The 18,649-nt window shown below is 30.9% G+C and overlaps 2 protein-coding genes across 2 annotated transcripts; one reads left to right on the forward strand and one right to left on the reverse strand.

The window, feature by feature from the left end:
* The first annotated feature begins 69 nt into the window (after positions 1-69).
* On the forward strand, positions 70-12,725 carry LOC111678886 (mucin-2-like). The gene is made up of 12 exons (XM_046952457.1): positions 70-103; positions 161-269; positions 332-621; positions 689-1,458; positions 1,547-1,664; positions 6,956-6,988; positions 7,044-7,152; positions 7,215-7,504; positions 7,575-7,888; positions 7,997-8,108; positions 11,353-11,471; positions 12,415-12,725. The coding sequence occupies exons 1-12, from the start codon at positions 80-82 to the stop codon at positions 12,536-12,538; spliced, it is 2,412 nt and encodes an 803-aa protein (XP_046808413.1). The 5' UTR covers positions 70-79; the 3' UTR covers positions 12,539-12,725.
* On the reverse strand, positions 12,559-17,033 carry LOC111678879 (mucin-2-like). The gene is made up of 4 exons (XM_046952458.1): positions 17,025-17,033; positions 14,240-14,641; positions 12,767-13,113; positions 12,559-12,694 (listed from the first exon to the last, which is right to left on the reverse strand). The coding sequence occupies exons 1-4, from the start codon at positions 17,031-17,033 to the stop codon at positions 12,571-12,573; spliced, it is 882 nt and encodes a 293-aa protein (XP_046808414.1). The 3' UTR covers positions 12,559-12,570.
* Positions 17,034-18,649: the final 1,616 nt, after the last annotated feature.

The following is an 18,649-nucleotide window of genomic DNA, read 5'->3' on the forward strand; positions in this document are numbered from 1 at the left end:
TTTGTGGTGTTCTAAAAGAAACTTGTGAAATTTTCTATAATTTTTACTTAAAGTTAAAATTTTAGCAAAAAGCAGATAAATGAAGATTTTTATACTAAAAGTGGTAAAAAATATAAAAAATTTAGAAAGAAATCAAATTTAAAAATGTTCCACTTTTCAGATCATACTTTTATTATGCGTTAACGGAATACGCAGTGAATGTGATGTGTGTCAAAGTTCAAATTTTGTCGCCTGTCATAAGGAAAACGAATATTCGTTATGTATTGATGGTTTGTTAAGGTTTTAAACTTAATTTATAACAGAGTTAAAGAAACATTTTAAAATTGTACAGGTGTTCCCACCGAAGATTTTATAACATGTCCTGAAAATTATGTTTGCACTCCCGATCCTTATGTCTGTTATCCCCTGCCCGAAGCCAAGCCAAGTTGTGTGCGTCACACCCATTTGTGTGGTGTATGCAGTGAGAATAAGGTTTACGCATGTATAAATGAAACGACAATTGCCTTTTGTTATGGTGAAGATAAACCAGTTGAAGGTGCTGATGTTTCCTATTGTTTAGGAGATACTGTTTGTGATATCTACAGTACAAAAGGATTTTGTACTGAAAGTTATTTGGCTAAGGTTTGTATGTTTTGGAGGGAAAGTTTTGATATAAAACTTTATTAAATATTTAATTAAAATGTTTCAGCCAAGTTGTGTAACGTATCCAAATGATAATGATTACGATGATCCGGGCTCAGTAACTACAACTGCTGAACCGACAACCACTACAAGTGAACCAACTACTACAACTACTGAGGCAACTACAACCACCACCACAACAACAACTGAGCCAACAACTATTGAGGCAACTACAACCACCACGGAACCGACAACTACTACAACTATGGAGCCAACTACAACAACCACAAGTACAGAAGCAACTACTACAACTACTGAGGCAACTACAACCACTACGGAATCGACAACTACAACCACTACAACTGAGCCAACTACGACAACCACAACTACAGAGCCAACTACTGAAGCAACTACAACGACCACGGAACCAACTACTACAACCACTATGAAGCCAACTACAACAACCACAACAACAGAACCAACTACTACTACTACTGAGGTAACTACAACCACTACGGAACCGACAACTACAACTGAGCCAACTACGACAACCACAACTACAGAGCCAACTACTACAACAACTGAACCTACAACTACAACTACAGAACCTACTACAACAACAAAGGAGCCAACTACTACTACTACTACAACGGAACCAACAACCACAACTACCGAACCAACAACCACAACCACTGAATCGACCACCACCACTACAACAGAACCGACAACAACAAGTACAACAACAACTAAACCTTCTGGTCCCGTCGACCCTGACATTTTTTGCAAAGATGCGGGAACAACTGGTTCCTTTTATGCAGGCGATCCAAAATGCATGACGTAAGTACATATAATATAGAACTTTTGTCAAAAGTCTTCCACAATTAGGATTTCATATTTCTCGATCTTATATTTTTCTTTTTTACAGTTTCATTTTATGCTTCGAAATGAACAACGCAATTCGTGGATTAATTAGAAAATGTCCAAAGGATCAATATTTTCCGCCAGGTGCAGATAAGTGCTCAGCGCCTAAGCCAGATATTTGTGCATAGTAGTATTAATATAATATATGATTGAATATATTAAATAAAAATATCTGATTGTATGCGATCTCTTTTGTTGTATAATATACTTATTGTTTATGTTCAATCGTGTTAGTGACCTTTTGCTGGTAATATATTTAGCCAGTTATGAGTTATAACTTAATTTTCTCTAGGGCCAATTCTGAACCTGTCTTTATCTAATTTGTAGGGAATTTTTGTTCCCATGAAATTTATGGTTCTCACAAAATTTGATACTCAGATTATGTTTGCTATTTGTCAGGTTTGTTTTAAATTTTATCACTAAACATGTATTTTTGACCAGTTATATATCTTAACGACGTTTTCAATTATGAATTTATCTAGGGTAAGTTATAGACCGATACTTGGCAAAGAATTTTGTTCGTATCTATAAGGAGTAATTGTACAAAATTTGAGCCCTCTAGCTTTCTTGTGTATCGTGTTTTCACCAGACAAACGTATGGACGGCCCTGCAAACATGTTTGAAGTACGTGACCTATTAAGGTGATTCCAAAACTACTTTCTAGTAAATATTATTAGGCTAAATGATCTGTTTATTAGTCCAATGTGTACCATAATTAATAGTCTACATTACATGGGACCATTTTGCAAATCATGTACTTCCATAATTCCAAGATATCACATTGTTATAGTAGTAAATTTTGACATATACATAAGAGGAATGTCATATATAACCTGTGTTTACTATACTTTACAAGCGTGGGCATAGTAGTCTCTATTTTTTGCAGGCATGACTAAATTATCTAATAAATTAAAAAGGTCCAGTAAACTTTTGAACTATGATCAATTTTTCGATGTCTTATAAAGGGAATGACAAAATCAATCAATAGATCGATTGCTTTGATTGTAGGTAAATCACTAATTATTACGATGACTTGACAATGTATCCACAAATTTAAATCTTGTAAATTTTTTTATTAGTTTAATACATTTTTAATTATATTTAAAGGAAGTAAAACAACATTACTTTTAAGATTTATAATCTCGTAAACTTTGCTCTCAGGAAATATATAAAGTAATAAAATTTTCACATTTAGTTATATTCTAATACATTCATTCGAATATACCCAGCAAAAACTTATATTGCAAAGTCTTTAATTGAAAAAGCTATTAAAAGTATTACTTACTCATTGGCATTTTAACTCATTACACTTTAACAGCAATGTCATTAGAGCCATGTGCTTACAACACTCACTAAGAGATAACTATTTAAATAAATCATTAAAAATAAGAAGTTATCGGGTTGTAGTGTTATCCACTGTCGTATACACAACACGCACGATCATTATGTGTAAGTCATTATTAGGTTAACTACATGTCATTACTAAGTTTTTGTTGGGTAAGTAAACAAAAGTCAATAAAATATCTTATTTGTTAGTCGGATCAAAATATCTAAGGGAAAAGTAGACAAATTTATTAACTTCTATGTTAAGTAACTAAAATTATCTGATGTGTTAAAAGATATGACATATTTTAAAAGTGATAATGAAATTGAATTTGTTTTTATTTTTTACTTAGAATTATTCATCAAATAGTATTTTATAGTAAGTAACCCCGTTGGAAATTATGAAAAATTAAATCAAAATGTTGTTTGGTTATGGAGCAATAGTTAAAAAACATACCCAGTTATTTTTATGCACTAAGAAGTTGGTTCTAACCTCCATATAAGAACCCCTTTACGAAATCACTTTAACTTGACTGAAATTCGATTCAAAATCTCTTTCCTTGATAAATTAATCACCGAAATTACAATTAATTAAAACGATAATTACAATTAAAAGTAATTGGTTATTAGTTAATGTTTACTATATAATGTAATGAATACTACATCAAATCCGAAGAAATACACCTAGGCCACAATAGGGCCTGTTGTGCTCCCCTTATCATGAGAAAAAAGGAACTGAATGAATTATTTTTCAGTGTTCAGAAACTCAGTTTCCTGAAGGTAATTACTAAGAATCTTACTATATATACTATCATACTAACTTCAGACTTGCTCTTTCTGAGAAGATTTTTCATCTTGCTCTCATCAGGGTCGCCCCATAGGATTTTCGTGGTTCTACTCACTGTTTCATTATTCCAAGATATCTTATGGGATTCTCTCACCTATATTTGTAGTTCTGCATTTGTTGCGTCGAATGGTTTTGCGTTTGTCAGGTTAACTGCCTCGAGCTCCCTTGCCTTTTAAGCTATTACATTCGTTCTTTCGTTACCGACTATTCCCGAGTGGGTAAGGTTCACATCACCCACAACCTTACCTCTGGGAGAGTATTCAGTTAAAGCTTTCTTAAAATACAATACGGCCATAGATTTAGATTTATCTCCTGATATCGACTTAATTGCCTTCTGGCTGTCGGTAAATATATTAAGCGCTGTGGGCGCCATATTTATTCTAATCCAATTTACGCATTCCGTTATTGCTCGTACTTCTGTCTGGAAGCTATGATTTGGTTAACCATATATTCTGCTTCTGGGTCTTCATTAGAGAACTCCAGCCCTTGTAATCAAACTACAAGTCGCAATTTTGGAGATATTTCAAAGAAATTTGGCACATGGCAAATTTCATTGAAATGCTGCAAAACCAAGTCCTATACTGGTCTTGATGAAACTCATGAACTTTATAATTATAGGGCATCAATCGACCCTAGCCCCTATAAAAAGCCCCCTTTAAAATTTTACTTTAATATTCACAGTTTTATTAAACAATAAATGGCTTGAGTACCTATATCTGAGGCAAGGTACAATTCAACTTAAATGCTTTATTATGAAAACTAATTCACATTTTATTCGTATATAGGTGTAGGGTATTATATGGTCGGCCTCGCCCGACTATAACTTCTTACTAGTTTTTCTTTGAAAAGAAGCGCACAACAGGCTATGTATATTTCTTCGGATTTGATGTAGTATGAATTCTGCAAACAATCTAACCTATCTTCTCTTATGTCAGTCCTGCAACATAAATCTTTGTCTATATTCAAGCGGCACTTCTCTCACTAAACCCTTATACTACTATATCCTATTAGTTAGACAATGCAAGAAGGATCTGTCAATGCTGGTCGCCTGTCTGACAGTACCCTTGTTTGGGTCCCTGTGCATAGGGAATACTACGGTAATGAACAGACAGATGAGCTTGCCAGAACGGGATCTGCTCTTGACATTTCCGACGCCGTTTCAGTAGAAATATCCTCAGATTCTTTCTTCAAAAGGCTGAAAATAGGTGGAATAACCTAGACACATGTAAAGGTGCCAAGTTAGTGTGGCCCTCCTTCAATGAGAAGCGCACACGACACCTTATAAACCGAAGTAGGCTGATAGCAGTAATAACAGGACATTAGGTAATAGGCAGTCACGCAAGTCGGCTTGGTCTCCCTTTCAATGATCATTGTCGCAGTTGCAAAGACAGGGAAAAAAAGAAACGGTCTTTCATCTCCTCTGTGAATGCCCTGCTCTGGCCGAGAAAAGAAACCTCTTCCTTGGCACTCACTTCATATCCCAGCAAAAAAAGTGAAGAAAAAGAAGTAGAATTTTCAACACAAATAACATACTTGAAGTACTTCCAATTTTGGAAGGGATGTTGTTCATTTTTGACAACTATGAACTACATCTAATCTTATTCATAGATGCAATAAAAATCCGATATTTGGATTTCAAAAATAAACCAAATTCGTTCAATGACATGCTTATGTTAATTTCATTGGTTTTTTACAAAAGTTTGATGTACACTCCTAACCCCGCATTAATTTAATGCACTACTTCGTATAACTGTTCTATGTTATGCGTTGTCTTCATTGACCGCGTGCTTTCGTTTTACCTCAGAGTGAGATTATGATACCATAGAATACTCACGATATAACCTGGTGGAGACCATTAAAACTCTAAAACTTTTTTCTGGTGGAGACCATTAATACTTTTGATGAAATTAAGTCCGGATGCTTTAACTGGGTTTTTATTTGTAAGAAAATATTTGGTTTATAAAAGCAAAAAATACATAATCGCATTTTTAGATGTGATTAAGATGTCGTTTGTAAAGAATGACATCAATTATTTTTTGCTGGGATCTAACCAGATTTCTTACAGCTACGTACTGGATCTAATACTACAAATACAACATCTGACGAGTCTGGAGTGGTCCTGTCAAAACGGGGTTTCTTCGATTCTATCAACCAACCAACCGGCTGGCTGTCCATGTAAACCTTGTTCGCAAGGTACAGGTCGCAATTTTCAAGATAATTGGATGAAATTTGGCACACACGCTTCTTTTGGCCCAAGGACGAAGCCTATTGAAAATGGTTAAAATCGGTCCATTATTTTGACTAGCCCCCATACAACCGTACCCCCCAAATAGGGCCTTTTGGCTTATAATTAATTTAAATGATCTATTATGTTAACAAAATTCGACAAAACTTAGTTTTATAGAACTTTAAATGGCATTACCGATTTTTGTAATGATCGGGCTTCATTTGACCCTATCCCCCATACAAACTCCCCTTCAGAAAATGAATTAAAGGTCAAAATTCACTTACAAACACTAATAACACTTTTAAATTCTACATAAATAATATTGAAGAAGACTTAACTCCCCCTACCAACATTTTTAAGGATAGGGCCATATTTTGCCCTACTCCCCTTTGAGCCCTCCCCCTTGAGCCCTTTGCCAAAAAAAAGTAAAAATATTCCGAAATAAAGTTAAAAAAAACAAACCAAATGCTTTATTTTTTTAAATAATCCCCAATTTATCATACATACTGACTGGTGTAGGGTATCATATGGTCGGCTACGCCCGACTATACATTCATACTTGTTTTTATTTAAAATAGGCAAAATCTGTAAATACATAAGTATTCATTAATAGATCTATATTTTGTAATACTAAGCTTGCATATATGTATGATCTTCTTCCTAAAATCATCTAATCGTTAATAAATAAAATATATTTATATATTCTGAAGGATTAATATATAGAATGTTTAGCAAATCACAGGCATGTAGTTTTAATATTAACTTAACAATTCACCCACTAATTTTGGCATCAAAATTTTCTTGGCATTGAAATATTACGCATATGTACAGACTACTATTAATATAGTGCGAAATTTCGTGTAAGTCATAAAGATAAACGTAAGATAACTAATCAAAACTATTATAAAAGACAGTATGTGTGTTAAAATTTGAATTAGAATAATCTGCGACACTATTAAAGAAACATTAAAACAAATATTAAAGAAATTTCACCCCCAAATATTGAATTTTATAAAAAAAATAAAATGAAAATATTAATTAAAAAATTGGTAAAAATCTTTAAAATAGTTTTCAAAATACGATTAAATACACAGTTTACTTAAGTTTATTTTAGTGATTTGTGTGGCCTGTGTTCAGAGTGATTGTGATGTGTGTCAAAGTTCAAATAATGTGGCCTGTCATAAGGAAAATGTATTTTCTTTGTGTATAAATGGTAATCAAATGATTTTACTTGTTCATCAAATTAGAAATTAAATATTTTTTTTAAATTATAAGGCATACCCACTGAAGATTTCATAACATGTCCTGAAAATCATGTTTGCACGACCGATCCTAATGTCTGTTATCCTCTGCCTGAGGCCAAGCCTACATGTGTTCGCAATTCAAATCAATGTGGTGTTTGTAACAAAAATAATGTCTATGCATGTGTAAATGAGACAACAATTGCTTTTTGCTATGGCGCAGATAAACCTGTTGAAGGTGCAGATGTCTCGTATTGTCTGGGGGATACCGTTTGTGATATTTATAGTCAAGATGGTTTCTGTACAGAAAGTCATCTTAGCAAGGTATGTTTATATTTGGCCTCCTGGTCAAAAAGGCTATAATACTAAGTTTTTTATTTTCAATAATCTTTAGCCAAGTTGTGTTACAAATGATGATTCAACGACAACAGAAACCTCCACTACAGAATCATCTACAACAACGACTACAACAGAAACCTCTAATACAGAATCGACAACTGAATCATCAACAACAACGTCAGAACCTGTAACCGAAACTACAGATCCTACAACCACTACTACAGACTCTATAATTACTACGACAGAGATTCCATCTACAACAACAACATCAACGCCAACAGTCCCATCTTTACCTCGCGATCCTGATACTATTTGTAAGGATGCTGCTACTACTGGTTCATTTTATGCAGATGATCCCACTTGTACTACGTAAGTAACAATTTTCTAAATATAACTTTTCATAGTTTTATCAGATTTAAAGTAATTAAATGTATTTTTAGAAAATATTGTTAAATATATTATTTATTGTTATTACAGCTTCGTTGTGTGCTACATTTCCGGAACCTCGTTAGCTGGCATAAAAAAGAACTGTCAATTAGGGCAATATTTTCCTCCCGGTGCTAAATTTTGCTCAGCTCCTAAACCAGATGTGTGCATATAACTTTATGACACACTTTCAAATTTTAAGTATATTTAAGACTAATTAATTACTAAATTATTTATATTAGTTTTACTGGAAATAAAAACACATTCACGACTATTCTGAATAAGAAATTTCAAAGGAGTTTTTTACCTCTTCTATACATAAAGTATGCAAAAGAGAATAAACTTCCGGGGAATTATTGTTCATAATTGGCCATATTATAATAATAAAAACTTCTTTATGATCTTTATGAATTACCATTCGGGGTATTAGAATTTAAATGGGGATTAGGTGAATACTATTGTATGGTTTCGTGCTAAAACACAAATGAGTATGACCTATTCATAATCGACAGAGAATCACTGTAGGAATATTCAAAAGTTACGGTCGCAATTTTCAAGCTATGATGAATTTTACATGTAAGCCTATTAGAAATAGTTAAAATCGGTTCAATATTTAACATAGCTATCATACAGACGAATAGGGCTCTTGAGCTTATATCTTACATCAACAAAGTGGGGAAGTTGTTATGAGTTTGTAACACTTAGAATAACTTTCTGAGACGTTTAAGTCATGTTTGTTTGCCCGTCAGACTTTTCGACTTTTTGCATTTAGTTAAAAGTCGACCTTTCGACTTTTTGCATTTTATGAAAAGTCGATTTTTCGACTTTATTCATTTAATTAAAAGTCGACTTTTAGACTTTTTCCAACTTTTCGACTTTTTTCGACTATTTTTTTATTTCTTTTCCGAGTTTTTTCCGATTATTTTAGAGTTTTTGACTTTTTTCCACTTAATTTTTTTTTACTTTTTTCTACTATGTTCGTGTTTTCGACTTTATTCCACTTTTTTCGACTTATCGTCTTTTTTCGCCTTTTCGAATTTTTTCGACTTTTATTTCCAAAGTTGACTTTTCGACTTTTTTCGACAAAAAGTCGATTGTTCGATTATTCGAAAGTCCATTTATATAACCCTAGTATATATGTAGATATTTACGTGACAGGGAAGCCACTAGTATAAACATTAAGGCTAATACCAATTGAAGTAATAATCACGCCCCATTCGACTCTAGACCCAAGATGGTATAAAAATATAAATATTTTTAAATTCTTATCATTCTTTTCAAATTTGTATTCATATTAATCGCCATATACGAGGTACAGTTTATAATTGGTTAAAAAAACTATGTACTGCAACTTTTAGAACTAAATTAAAGTGGTAATACTGGATATAGTTAGTTAGTTTGAAAGGAGGATGTACGTATGTACATCAAATTCGAAGAAATACACTTAGGCCTCTATCGAGCCAGTTGTGCGCTCCTTTACCAGTGCCACAGGTGGAAATTGAACCCATCACCTAGCAGACTAGAACTCTAACCACTAACCTACCGGAGGTCACAATACTGGATATAGTAAACAAAATAAATGATTGCATACAATCCAATCAGAGCTCAGAATTTCTTCAACATATTACGTTATCAAGATATATTTTCCTAGTATTTGAAAAAAAACCCTATTTTTCCCATAATCAAAGCGGTTTGACAGTGTGAAGTCATCCTTTTTATAAAATTTGTTATGATTTCAAATGGCCTCAGGTAGGTTAGTAGTTAGTGTTCTAGTCTGGTAGACCGGAGGAGGTGGGTTCGATTCCCACCTCAGGCACTGGTTAAGGAGCGCACAACAGGGCCGATAGAGGCCTAGGTGTATTTCTTCGTATTTGATGTATATACATCCTCTTTTAAAACTAAATAACTAACTAACTAACTAACTAACTAACTAACTAAATAACTAACTAACTAAATAACTAACTAACTAATTAACTAACTAACTTACTAACTAACTATGTTTTCAGATATGTATATCTGTTGGCTTTAATCTCTATTGTAGGTTATAACTTTGATACAATTTTTGAAAATTTCAAAACGGTAGGACCGTTTTACATCCTAGCAAAAAAAAAAGAACTTCCAAAGAAGCGAAAAAAGAAGTAGAATTTACGCTATGGAAGTACTGAGGTACATCTAAAGTCATTTTCACTGTTTTTTTTTTTTTTTTTTTTTTTTTTTTTGAAGTTTTTAGGAAGTGAAATTGTATTATTATTGAATACAACTAAATTGACTTGAATAATATAAACATAAATAAATTATACGGATTTATCGATCAACTCCCATAGTGCTCAAACACATACTACCATGGACTACCATAGTTATATTTGTGTTGGTAAAGCAGCAGAGAACAGAATTCAATTCAAAATGAAAATATACTATTAAAATGACTATAAACTATAAAGTATATGCCAATTGTCAAATATTTATTATCGATTTTGAGAGCTAAACTTTTAGCAAAAACTTTTAGTACAAAAGAAAAAAAACTTAAATTTTAAACAAAATTGGATTCTTTTCGCTTCTTTGAAAGTTAATAAACATCACTTCCACATAAGCTAAATAAATTCACTTAGTGCTACTTTTGAAGTGGTGATAAATGTTATTCTTTTGGAAGTACTTCATTTTATTTTTGCTAGGATAGAGCTAAAAAATATACGTCGAAAAAGTATAGTATATTAGGTATTAATAAAGTTTCCGTGGCAAATATCTTGAAGTTTTATATATTTACTCTAAACTAAATACAAAACTGGTAATTTTCGATTAAAATAGGGGTTTTTGTTTGACCACGACAGGGCCAGCGGTTTACTCCTGTTTAATTTTAAATTGAAAATGTTTTTTTAAAGGAAATTTTCTGTTTAACTACGCAAAGTAGTTGCACCCAAATTATATGGAATCATATTTTTAAATACATAATTATAGATATAGAAAATTTTTTTATTTTGAAAACAAATTTCTTTCTATATGTTTTCTTACCATAAAATCTGTTTACAGTAATAAAATTTTATAAATATGAACACTTCAATTGTATTAGTATGTATTGCGTAGTAAAACCTTATCAACATGTGCAAATACGCCTTACTACCCCGTCACTTGATCCACAATTTAATCTTTCATAAATGTACAAAATCACATTTTCAATTATACATTATGCTATTTTTGTTAACATATCTGTATAAATATAGAGCAAATTTTTCTATGGATACGATATAAAATCGAATGTTACTTAAATTTATCTAACATTTGGACTCATATAATTTAACTGATCGTTTCTATTGAGTAAATAAAAAAAATATGAAGACATTTATTTTGTTAATGGTAAGAACTATATATATTTTTTTATATAAAAATATAATAAATTTTTTGTATTATAGTGTCTAGTTTTAGTTGCTGCTTATCAAATCGAAGCAGTTTGTGATGATGATTTTGATAAGATCTGTGGACAGCGTACTATAGGAACTTTTCCATATGATTGTGATAAATCCTGCACCAAGTAAGTTTTTATACCATACATCACTATAGTGGGTTTGTACTGATGTTTGTAACACATAAAAATATTGCTCCAATACCCACCTAAAAGTATACCGATCGATTCAGAATTTTTTGAGTCGATTTAGTCATGTCCATCCGTCCGTCTGTCCGTCTGGTTGTCCATGTAAACCTTGTGCGCAGGGTGCAGGCCGCAAGATAATTTGATAAAATTTGGACGAAGTATGTTTTTGGCACTTGAACAAAGCCTATTGAAAATAATTGAAACCGGTCCATTATTTCACCTAGCCCCCATACAACCGTACCAAGCGATTTGGTCTTTGCTTTTTATGCAATAATTACGTCAAATAAACTATTATCTCTTTTAAAATTGGCACACTGCAGATTTTCGTAATGATCGGCCCTTATTTGACCTTAGCCCCATATAAACCCTACTTCAAAAAATGTCTTAAACAAATTTACTTGTAACAATTTGTATCGAAATGAAACTCAACAAAGCTAACTGTTATTTAAAAATATATCCTTTTCCCAAATTTACCGAGGATCGACCAATGTTTGACCTATACTCCTATATGAAGCCTCATTTAGGATATCATATGGTGGGCTATGCCCGACTATACATTCATACATTCATTATATTGAACTTTTAATAATGACTTAACAGTTCTTTTGTTTCGATAAAAAAATATGCTGATTAATTGTTCAACAAAATGGGTGTGATTTCTAATGAATTTATTTGACTTAACATAAGTTTAATAGAAATATCCTCAAAACGATCATCAGATAATAATCAACACATCCGAAGTTTATTTAAAATTTTAGAAAAATCATACAATCATATCATTGAAATTAATGGATTTTGCAAGATTTTTTCTAGAAGTCCAAATAAAAAATTTATTTAATTATCAATTTATGTTTAATATGTATTGTATTTTTTCTTATTCTAGATTCATAATATGTTTTAATATGAATGATAAACCAAAAGGACTATTAAAACTCTGCCCAAGCGGACAATACTACGATAGTTCGCATAGACTATGCACCGATCATAAACCGGACAACTGTTCTTAAATTTCAACAATCATTACGGCAATCAGTCAACTTTAATAAGCAATACAATCTAAAGGTCTTGTTTTTTGACACTTTTGCGTAGCGGCATTAAAGTAACCATCACAATAGTAAACCCAACCCAAATATTGTCCCGATAAAAGATAACAGTAGACATATCTGAAATAAATGGTTAAAAATAAAAACAAAATATTAATAAACGTTTTTTAACATTTAGAAAATAATACTTACTCTTGACATGTCGGATCGTCCGATTTAAAATAACCCGTTTTTCCAATCTCTCCACAAATTGTATTGGGATCACGTGGTTTTATCGTAGTTGGCGGGTTCGAGCTTGTAGATGTTGTGCTTAGTTCAGTTGTTGTTTCTGTTGTAGATTCCGTTTCCTGCGTTGTGGGTAGGTTTGTAGATTCTGTGGTTATTTCCGTTGTTGAGTCCGTGGTTATTTCTGTTGTAGTTGATGTCTGATCATTTGTAGTTGTGTCTGTTGTGGACTCGATGGGTATTGTACTGATTTCTGTTGTAATTGTTGTGGTTGGAGTTGTTGAAGGTGTATTAAGTGCGCAAGATGGCTGATGAAGAGTATACATATTAGGTTTATATCAATGAATCAATCGATCAATGAATCAATCAATCAATCAATCTATCTATCTATCTATCTATCTATCTATCTATCTATCTATCTATCTATCTATCTATCTATCTATCTATCTATCTATCTATCTATCTATCTATCTATTTATCTATCTATCTATCTATCTATCTATCTATCTATCTATCTATCTATCTATCTATCTATCTATCTATCTATCTATCTATCTATCTATATATCTGTCTATCTACCTATCTATCTATCTATCTATCTATCTATCTATCTATCTATCTATCTATCTATCTATCTATCTATTTATCTACCTATCTATCTATCTATCTATCTATCTATCTATCTATCTATCTATCTATCTATCTATCTATCTATCTATCTATCTATCTATCTATCTATCTATCTATCTATCTATATATTTATCTATCTATCTATCTATATCTATCTATCTATCTATATATCTATCTATCTATCTATCTATCTATCTATCTATCTATCTATCTATCTATCTATCTATCTATCTATCTATCTATCTATCTATCTATCTATCTATCTATCTATCTATCTATCTATCTATCTATCTATCTATCTATCTATCTATCTATCTATCTATCTATCTATATATCTATCTATCTTTCTATCTTTCTATCTTTCTATCTTTCTATCTATCTATCTATCTATCTATCTATCTATCTATCTATCTATCTATCTATCTATCTATCTATCTATCTATCTATCTATCTATCTAACTTACATTTTCTTTCTATCTATTTATCTATATATCCATCTATCTATCTATCTATCTATCTATCTATCTATCTATCTATCTATCTATCTATCTATCTATCTATCTATCTATCTATCTATCTATCTATCTATCTATCTTTCTATCTTTCTATCTTTCTATCTATCTATCTATCTATCTATCTATCTATCTATCTATCTATCTATCTATCTATCTACCTATCTATCTATCTATCTATCTATCTATCTATCTATCTATCTATCTATCTATTTATCTATCTATCCATCTAACTCCCTATCTATCTATGTATGAAATCATCCTTATTATTAAACTTTTATTAAACATTCATATTTACCTCATGTGTCTCCATCGGTACACAAACTTCGCGAAAATTAAAATTACAAACATAACCCTTTGGACACGAACGTAAAGTACCCTTTAGCGGAGTATTACCACCAAAACAATAACCATAAGTAGTCTCATCTAGACAAGAAAAAATTCCATTAGTAGCCTCACAATCATTACAGTTATCATGATGACAAATAGGTGAAAAACCCTCCGGTGTGGAATGACATATAAGAACATCATCCGTACAAAAGCGATTGTTTGGGCATTTTGTTATGGTCGAAGTGGGTGAACCTTGGAAACAAGTGGCAAAATGTGTTTCATCTAAACAGGCAATATTATTGCTAGCAAAACATTGATTACAAGTGCCCACTAAAGAGGTAACTCCTAATTTAACAATAGCCAAGAGAATCTATAAGAAGGTGATGTTAAATTTTAAATTCATTTTTTTATTTATTTTTTATTTACGCACGGTAATTGTTTTTAATATTTTATGATCAATTAACATTATTATTGTTGTACTTTAAGATGTTTTTGTTAAGTTTTTTTATTTTTTATTTTTCCTGGTAATTTATTTTAAATTTGAATAACTTTCCCAACACGTTCCGTCTAATCTCATTAACAAACTGATGAATAATATGTATTCTAAAGTTTCGAGATATTTGAAAATTTAAAAAATTCTCAATAAATTTGTTTATTATGCGTTAATAAAGATAAAAAGCAATAAGAAAATATATGTTTTGTTATTATTACTATTATGTTTAAGATATATTTCAGCGAAAGTTACTAAATAAATAGTTTATATTTGATATAGTTAGTCTATGTAAATAAAACACTTTTAGACACTTGTAGTTGATTAGATTTTGATTGTATATGAGTAAATATTACTTAGCATACTTTTGTAATTAATTAACTATTTGCATTTGACATTAGTTTTTAACACAAGCTGTCACTTGATTTCATTCATACATTCAAAGTTTCTTAAATACCCAGTAGGAAACTTTAGAATAAGTAGAATTTAGGAAATACTTATGCTATCTGTTAAAATTTGGTTATAACTGAAGCTAAATTCGTTAATCTATGAAATTTTGTTTTGAAAATTAAAATATTCCCATTTCCTGTTCGTTTTGAAATCCCCTAAACTCAAACATTTAAAAATTAAACATTTGCATTTTTTTCTTTCTTTATTTATTTTTTTATAATAAAATCATTTTTATTTTATTTTAACAAAAAGCACATTTATAACTCACATTGATTATTATAGTTTTTTTTCATGTTGATATTGTTTTCACATTTTCTTATATATTTTTTTACAAATAAATTAAAACTAAAAAAATAATAATTAATAAAATAATATTGGAAATTTAAATGAGAAAAGTTTAAACGAAATAAATTAAAATTTAAACTTAAAAGAAAAAACAAATGCACTTAACTAAACTATACAAATAAGTTTATGTTTTAAAATAAATTTTTAAAATATAGAAATTAACTCTACACATAATTAATAGTGTGTTAAATAAGAAAATTAATTAATTAAAAAATAATATTTATTGCTGTCAAGATAATTAAAATAAAAATGTGTCAAGTTTTAATTTATTATTATTAAATTAATAATGATTAATAACTTAAGTTTTATAGAAATAATTCATAATGTTTTTTAATTTTTTTTTTTAATTAAATAATATTAAAATTACAATAATATTTCGCAGGTGAAGGTGAGTTTTATGGTCTGAGTAAAAAAAGAGAGATAGAGAGAGAGAGAGAGAAAGAAAGCTTGAGAAGTTTTAACAAGATTTGAAATCGAGCTATTAATTAAATAAGTTTTAAATAGCAACCAGACATGGGAACGTTAGTGCTATTTAAAATTATAGGACTTTAAAGAATACTGCAATAGACCCACGAAAATATTCCACAAATAGTCTACAGATAAGTTCACAGTCTAGTCCCTAAACTAGTAAACAAATTAGTTCGATATAGTACAATATATTAGATCTTGTACCTGCATATATGTATATATATGAACTAGACCAAGGATTTGTTAAACTAGTCCAAAGATTTGTTCCTCAAATTAGAATAGTGATTGAATGAGTCAAGACTAATCGCTAGACTTGCGCATAGAATAATACTAGTTTATTGAACATCTTTCTATCTAGTATAAAGTCTATAGAAAAGTCTGTTGACTACTCCAAACTTTAAAGACTAGATCATAAAATATTCCCTAGAGTGGTCTAAATAATCGGACCTAAAATCGTAACCTTGCAAAAGTGGAGACAACTCCACAGACGCATGTAAAAAGTACCCCTAAAAGGACTAGGGCTGGTCAAATTCAAATATTGTGAAAATATATATAATCACCCCTATTCTGCATTTCGATTACTTTTACGCATTCAGTTATGAAACGATCAAAAAAAGATATTCGAACCAAAAACTGAATCGTAAGAAAACGAACAAGTAATACCATTTCCTTTCAATGCTTTACGAATGTGTGTATTCTGCGTTGCGATCGTACCTATGTTTATGTAAGTTGTTGTTTATGTGACGGATAGTCGAATCGAAATGCCTTATACCAAAGTTGCAAAACGGAGAAAATTTCGATTCGAATTGAAATGCAAAATAGGTTTGTATGAAAAAAGTCAGAGTAATTCTTAAACTACTCACTCCTTGCTAACTTCCATGGTAGTACATGATCAGCTACATAGTCTTATGCTATGAAGGCTATGGATCAAGTTGATTTCTAAAAAAAATCAACATGATCTCTGTTTGCATTCCATAAGACTACTTAATGGATCATATACACCAATCATGTTTACAGGGGAGAAGTTTTGAGATTACCTAAATGGATCAGACATGTTTACAGGGATTTTATGGATTGGTCCCTAGAATAGTTCAAAGGCTATGAAATAGACTAATGCATAGACTAATCATTACAATAGTCCATATAATAATATAAAGATTAGTCCAAAGGCTAGTACAAAGACTAGTGTATAGACTAATCCATAAAGTGGTATATTTACTAGCTTATAGTCGCTAGACTACATAGTCCATAGAATAGTTTAATGCGTATAAACTTGATCAAATCCTAAACAAGTGTATAGACCTGTGCCTGGACTAAACCCTTCAAGTCCATAAACTAGTTTATAGAATCGCCCCTAGACTAGTCTATAGACCAGTATTTAGACTAGTCCACAAATTTTATAGAATGTTTAAAAAACTAGCCCATGTACTGATCCATAGACTGGTCAACAGACAATATCAGGGATTAATTTAAAGCTTAGTGATTGGCTTAATGTTCGAACTATTTCCTAGACTAGTTTCTAAACTAATGTATGTACTTGTTCATAGACTATACCCTTTGGGATAACCTAAATGGATCAGACATGTTTAAAAGGAATTTTATAGATTTTTCCCTACTATAGTTCATAAGCTATGGAATAGACTAGTGCATAGACTAATCATTACAATAGTCCATATAATAGTATAAAGATTAGTACAAAGGCTATTACAAAGACTAGTGCATAGACTAATCCATAAAGTGGTCTATTTACTAGCTTATATATTGGTCGCTAGACTAGTCTATAGAATAGTTAAAAGTGTAGAATCTTGACCAAATCCTAAACAAGTGTATAGGCCTGTCTCTGGACTAAACCCATAAACTAGTCCATAGAATGGCCCCTAGACTAGTATATAGACAGGTATTTAGACTAGTCCACAAATTTTTCTAAGATTAGTTTATAGACTGGTTCATAAACTAGTCCATGGACTGATCCATAGACTGGTCAACTGACAAGTTCAGAGAATAATTTAAAGGCTAGTGTATAAACTAGTTCCTATCCTAGTTTCTAAACTAATGTATGTACTTGTTCAAAGACTAGAGTCTAGTTACTAGACCCTTAGCTTAGCTTTTTTCAAGCATGTTCGTTTATATTACAAATACTGGAACTATTCACTCACAATGTAATTACTGTAAACTCTAGAAAACTTTTCAAGATATGATCAAAATTATAATCAAATATTATGAGGCAAATTTTGCTTCTAAGGAAAACTGATTGGAAAATTTTAAGGAACTACGTTCAGGAAACTAAGTTTCTAAACATTAAATGATAATAACTTAATCATGTGCGGATCCACGCTGGGAAAAAACTCCCCCCAGAGCAGTAAATAAAGATTTTTGCACAACTGGTCCCATTAAGGCATAAAATCTTTTTTTAGAAATTGAAAATATCTGCTTGATATTTCCTATAAAATTCTGAAATTAAGATGTTATTCATTATATAACTCTAACTCTCTTTCTCTCAAAATTAGATAATTTAGATTATTAATACAAATGTATTCTTTAAATAAATGTTAATGTAATAATAAAATTAATTAAAAAATATAAATGAAACAAAAATACAATATTTCTGTATCTAAACAGTGTCTG

The sequence above is a fragment of the Lucilia cuprina genome, chromosome 5 (assembly GCF_022045245.1).
Source record: "Lucilia cuprina isolate Lc7/37 chromosome 5, ASM2204524v1, whole genome shotgun sequence".
Lineage (NCBI taxonomy): Eukaryota > Metazoa > Arthropoda > Insecta > Diptera > Calliphoridae > Lucilia > Lucilia cuprina.

What these genes read in the sequence shown, in the direction of transcription:
- LOC111678886 (XM_046952457.1), top strand. Translation starts at nt 80, where the DNA reads ATGAAGATTTTTATACTAAAAGTG. An exon ending in GGCGATCCAAAATGCATGAC is followed by an intron (nt 1,459 to 1,546) that starts GTAAGTACATAT and finishes TCTTTTTTACAG; the next exon opens with TTTCATTTTATGCTTCGAAA. An exon ending in AAATATTAATTAAAAAATTG is followed by an intron (nt 6,989 to 7,043) that starts GTAAAAATCTTT and finishes AGTTTACTTAAG; the next exon opens with TTTATTTTAGTGATTTGTGT.
- LOC111678879 (XM_046952458.1), bottom strand. An exon ending in TACCGATGGAGACACATGAG is followed by an intron (nt 13,114 to 14,239) that starts GTAAATATGAAT and finishes ATGTATACTCTT; the next exon opens with CATCAGCCATCTTGCGCACT. An exon ending in GACGATCCGACATGTCAAGA is followed by an intron (nt 12,695 to 12,766) that starts GTAAGTATTATT and finishes CATTTATTTCAG; the next exon opens with ATATGTCTACTGTTATCTTT.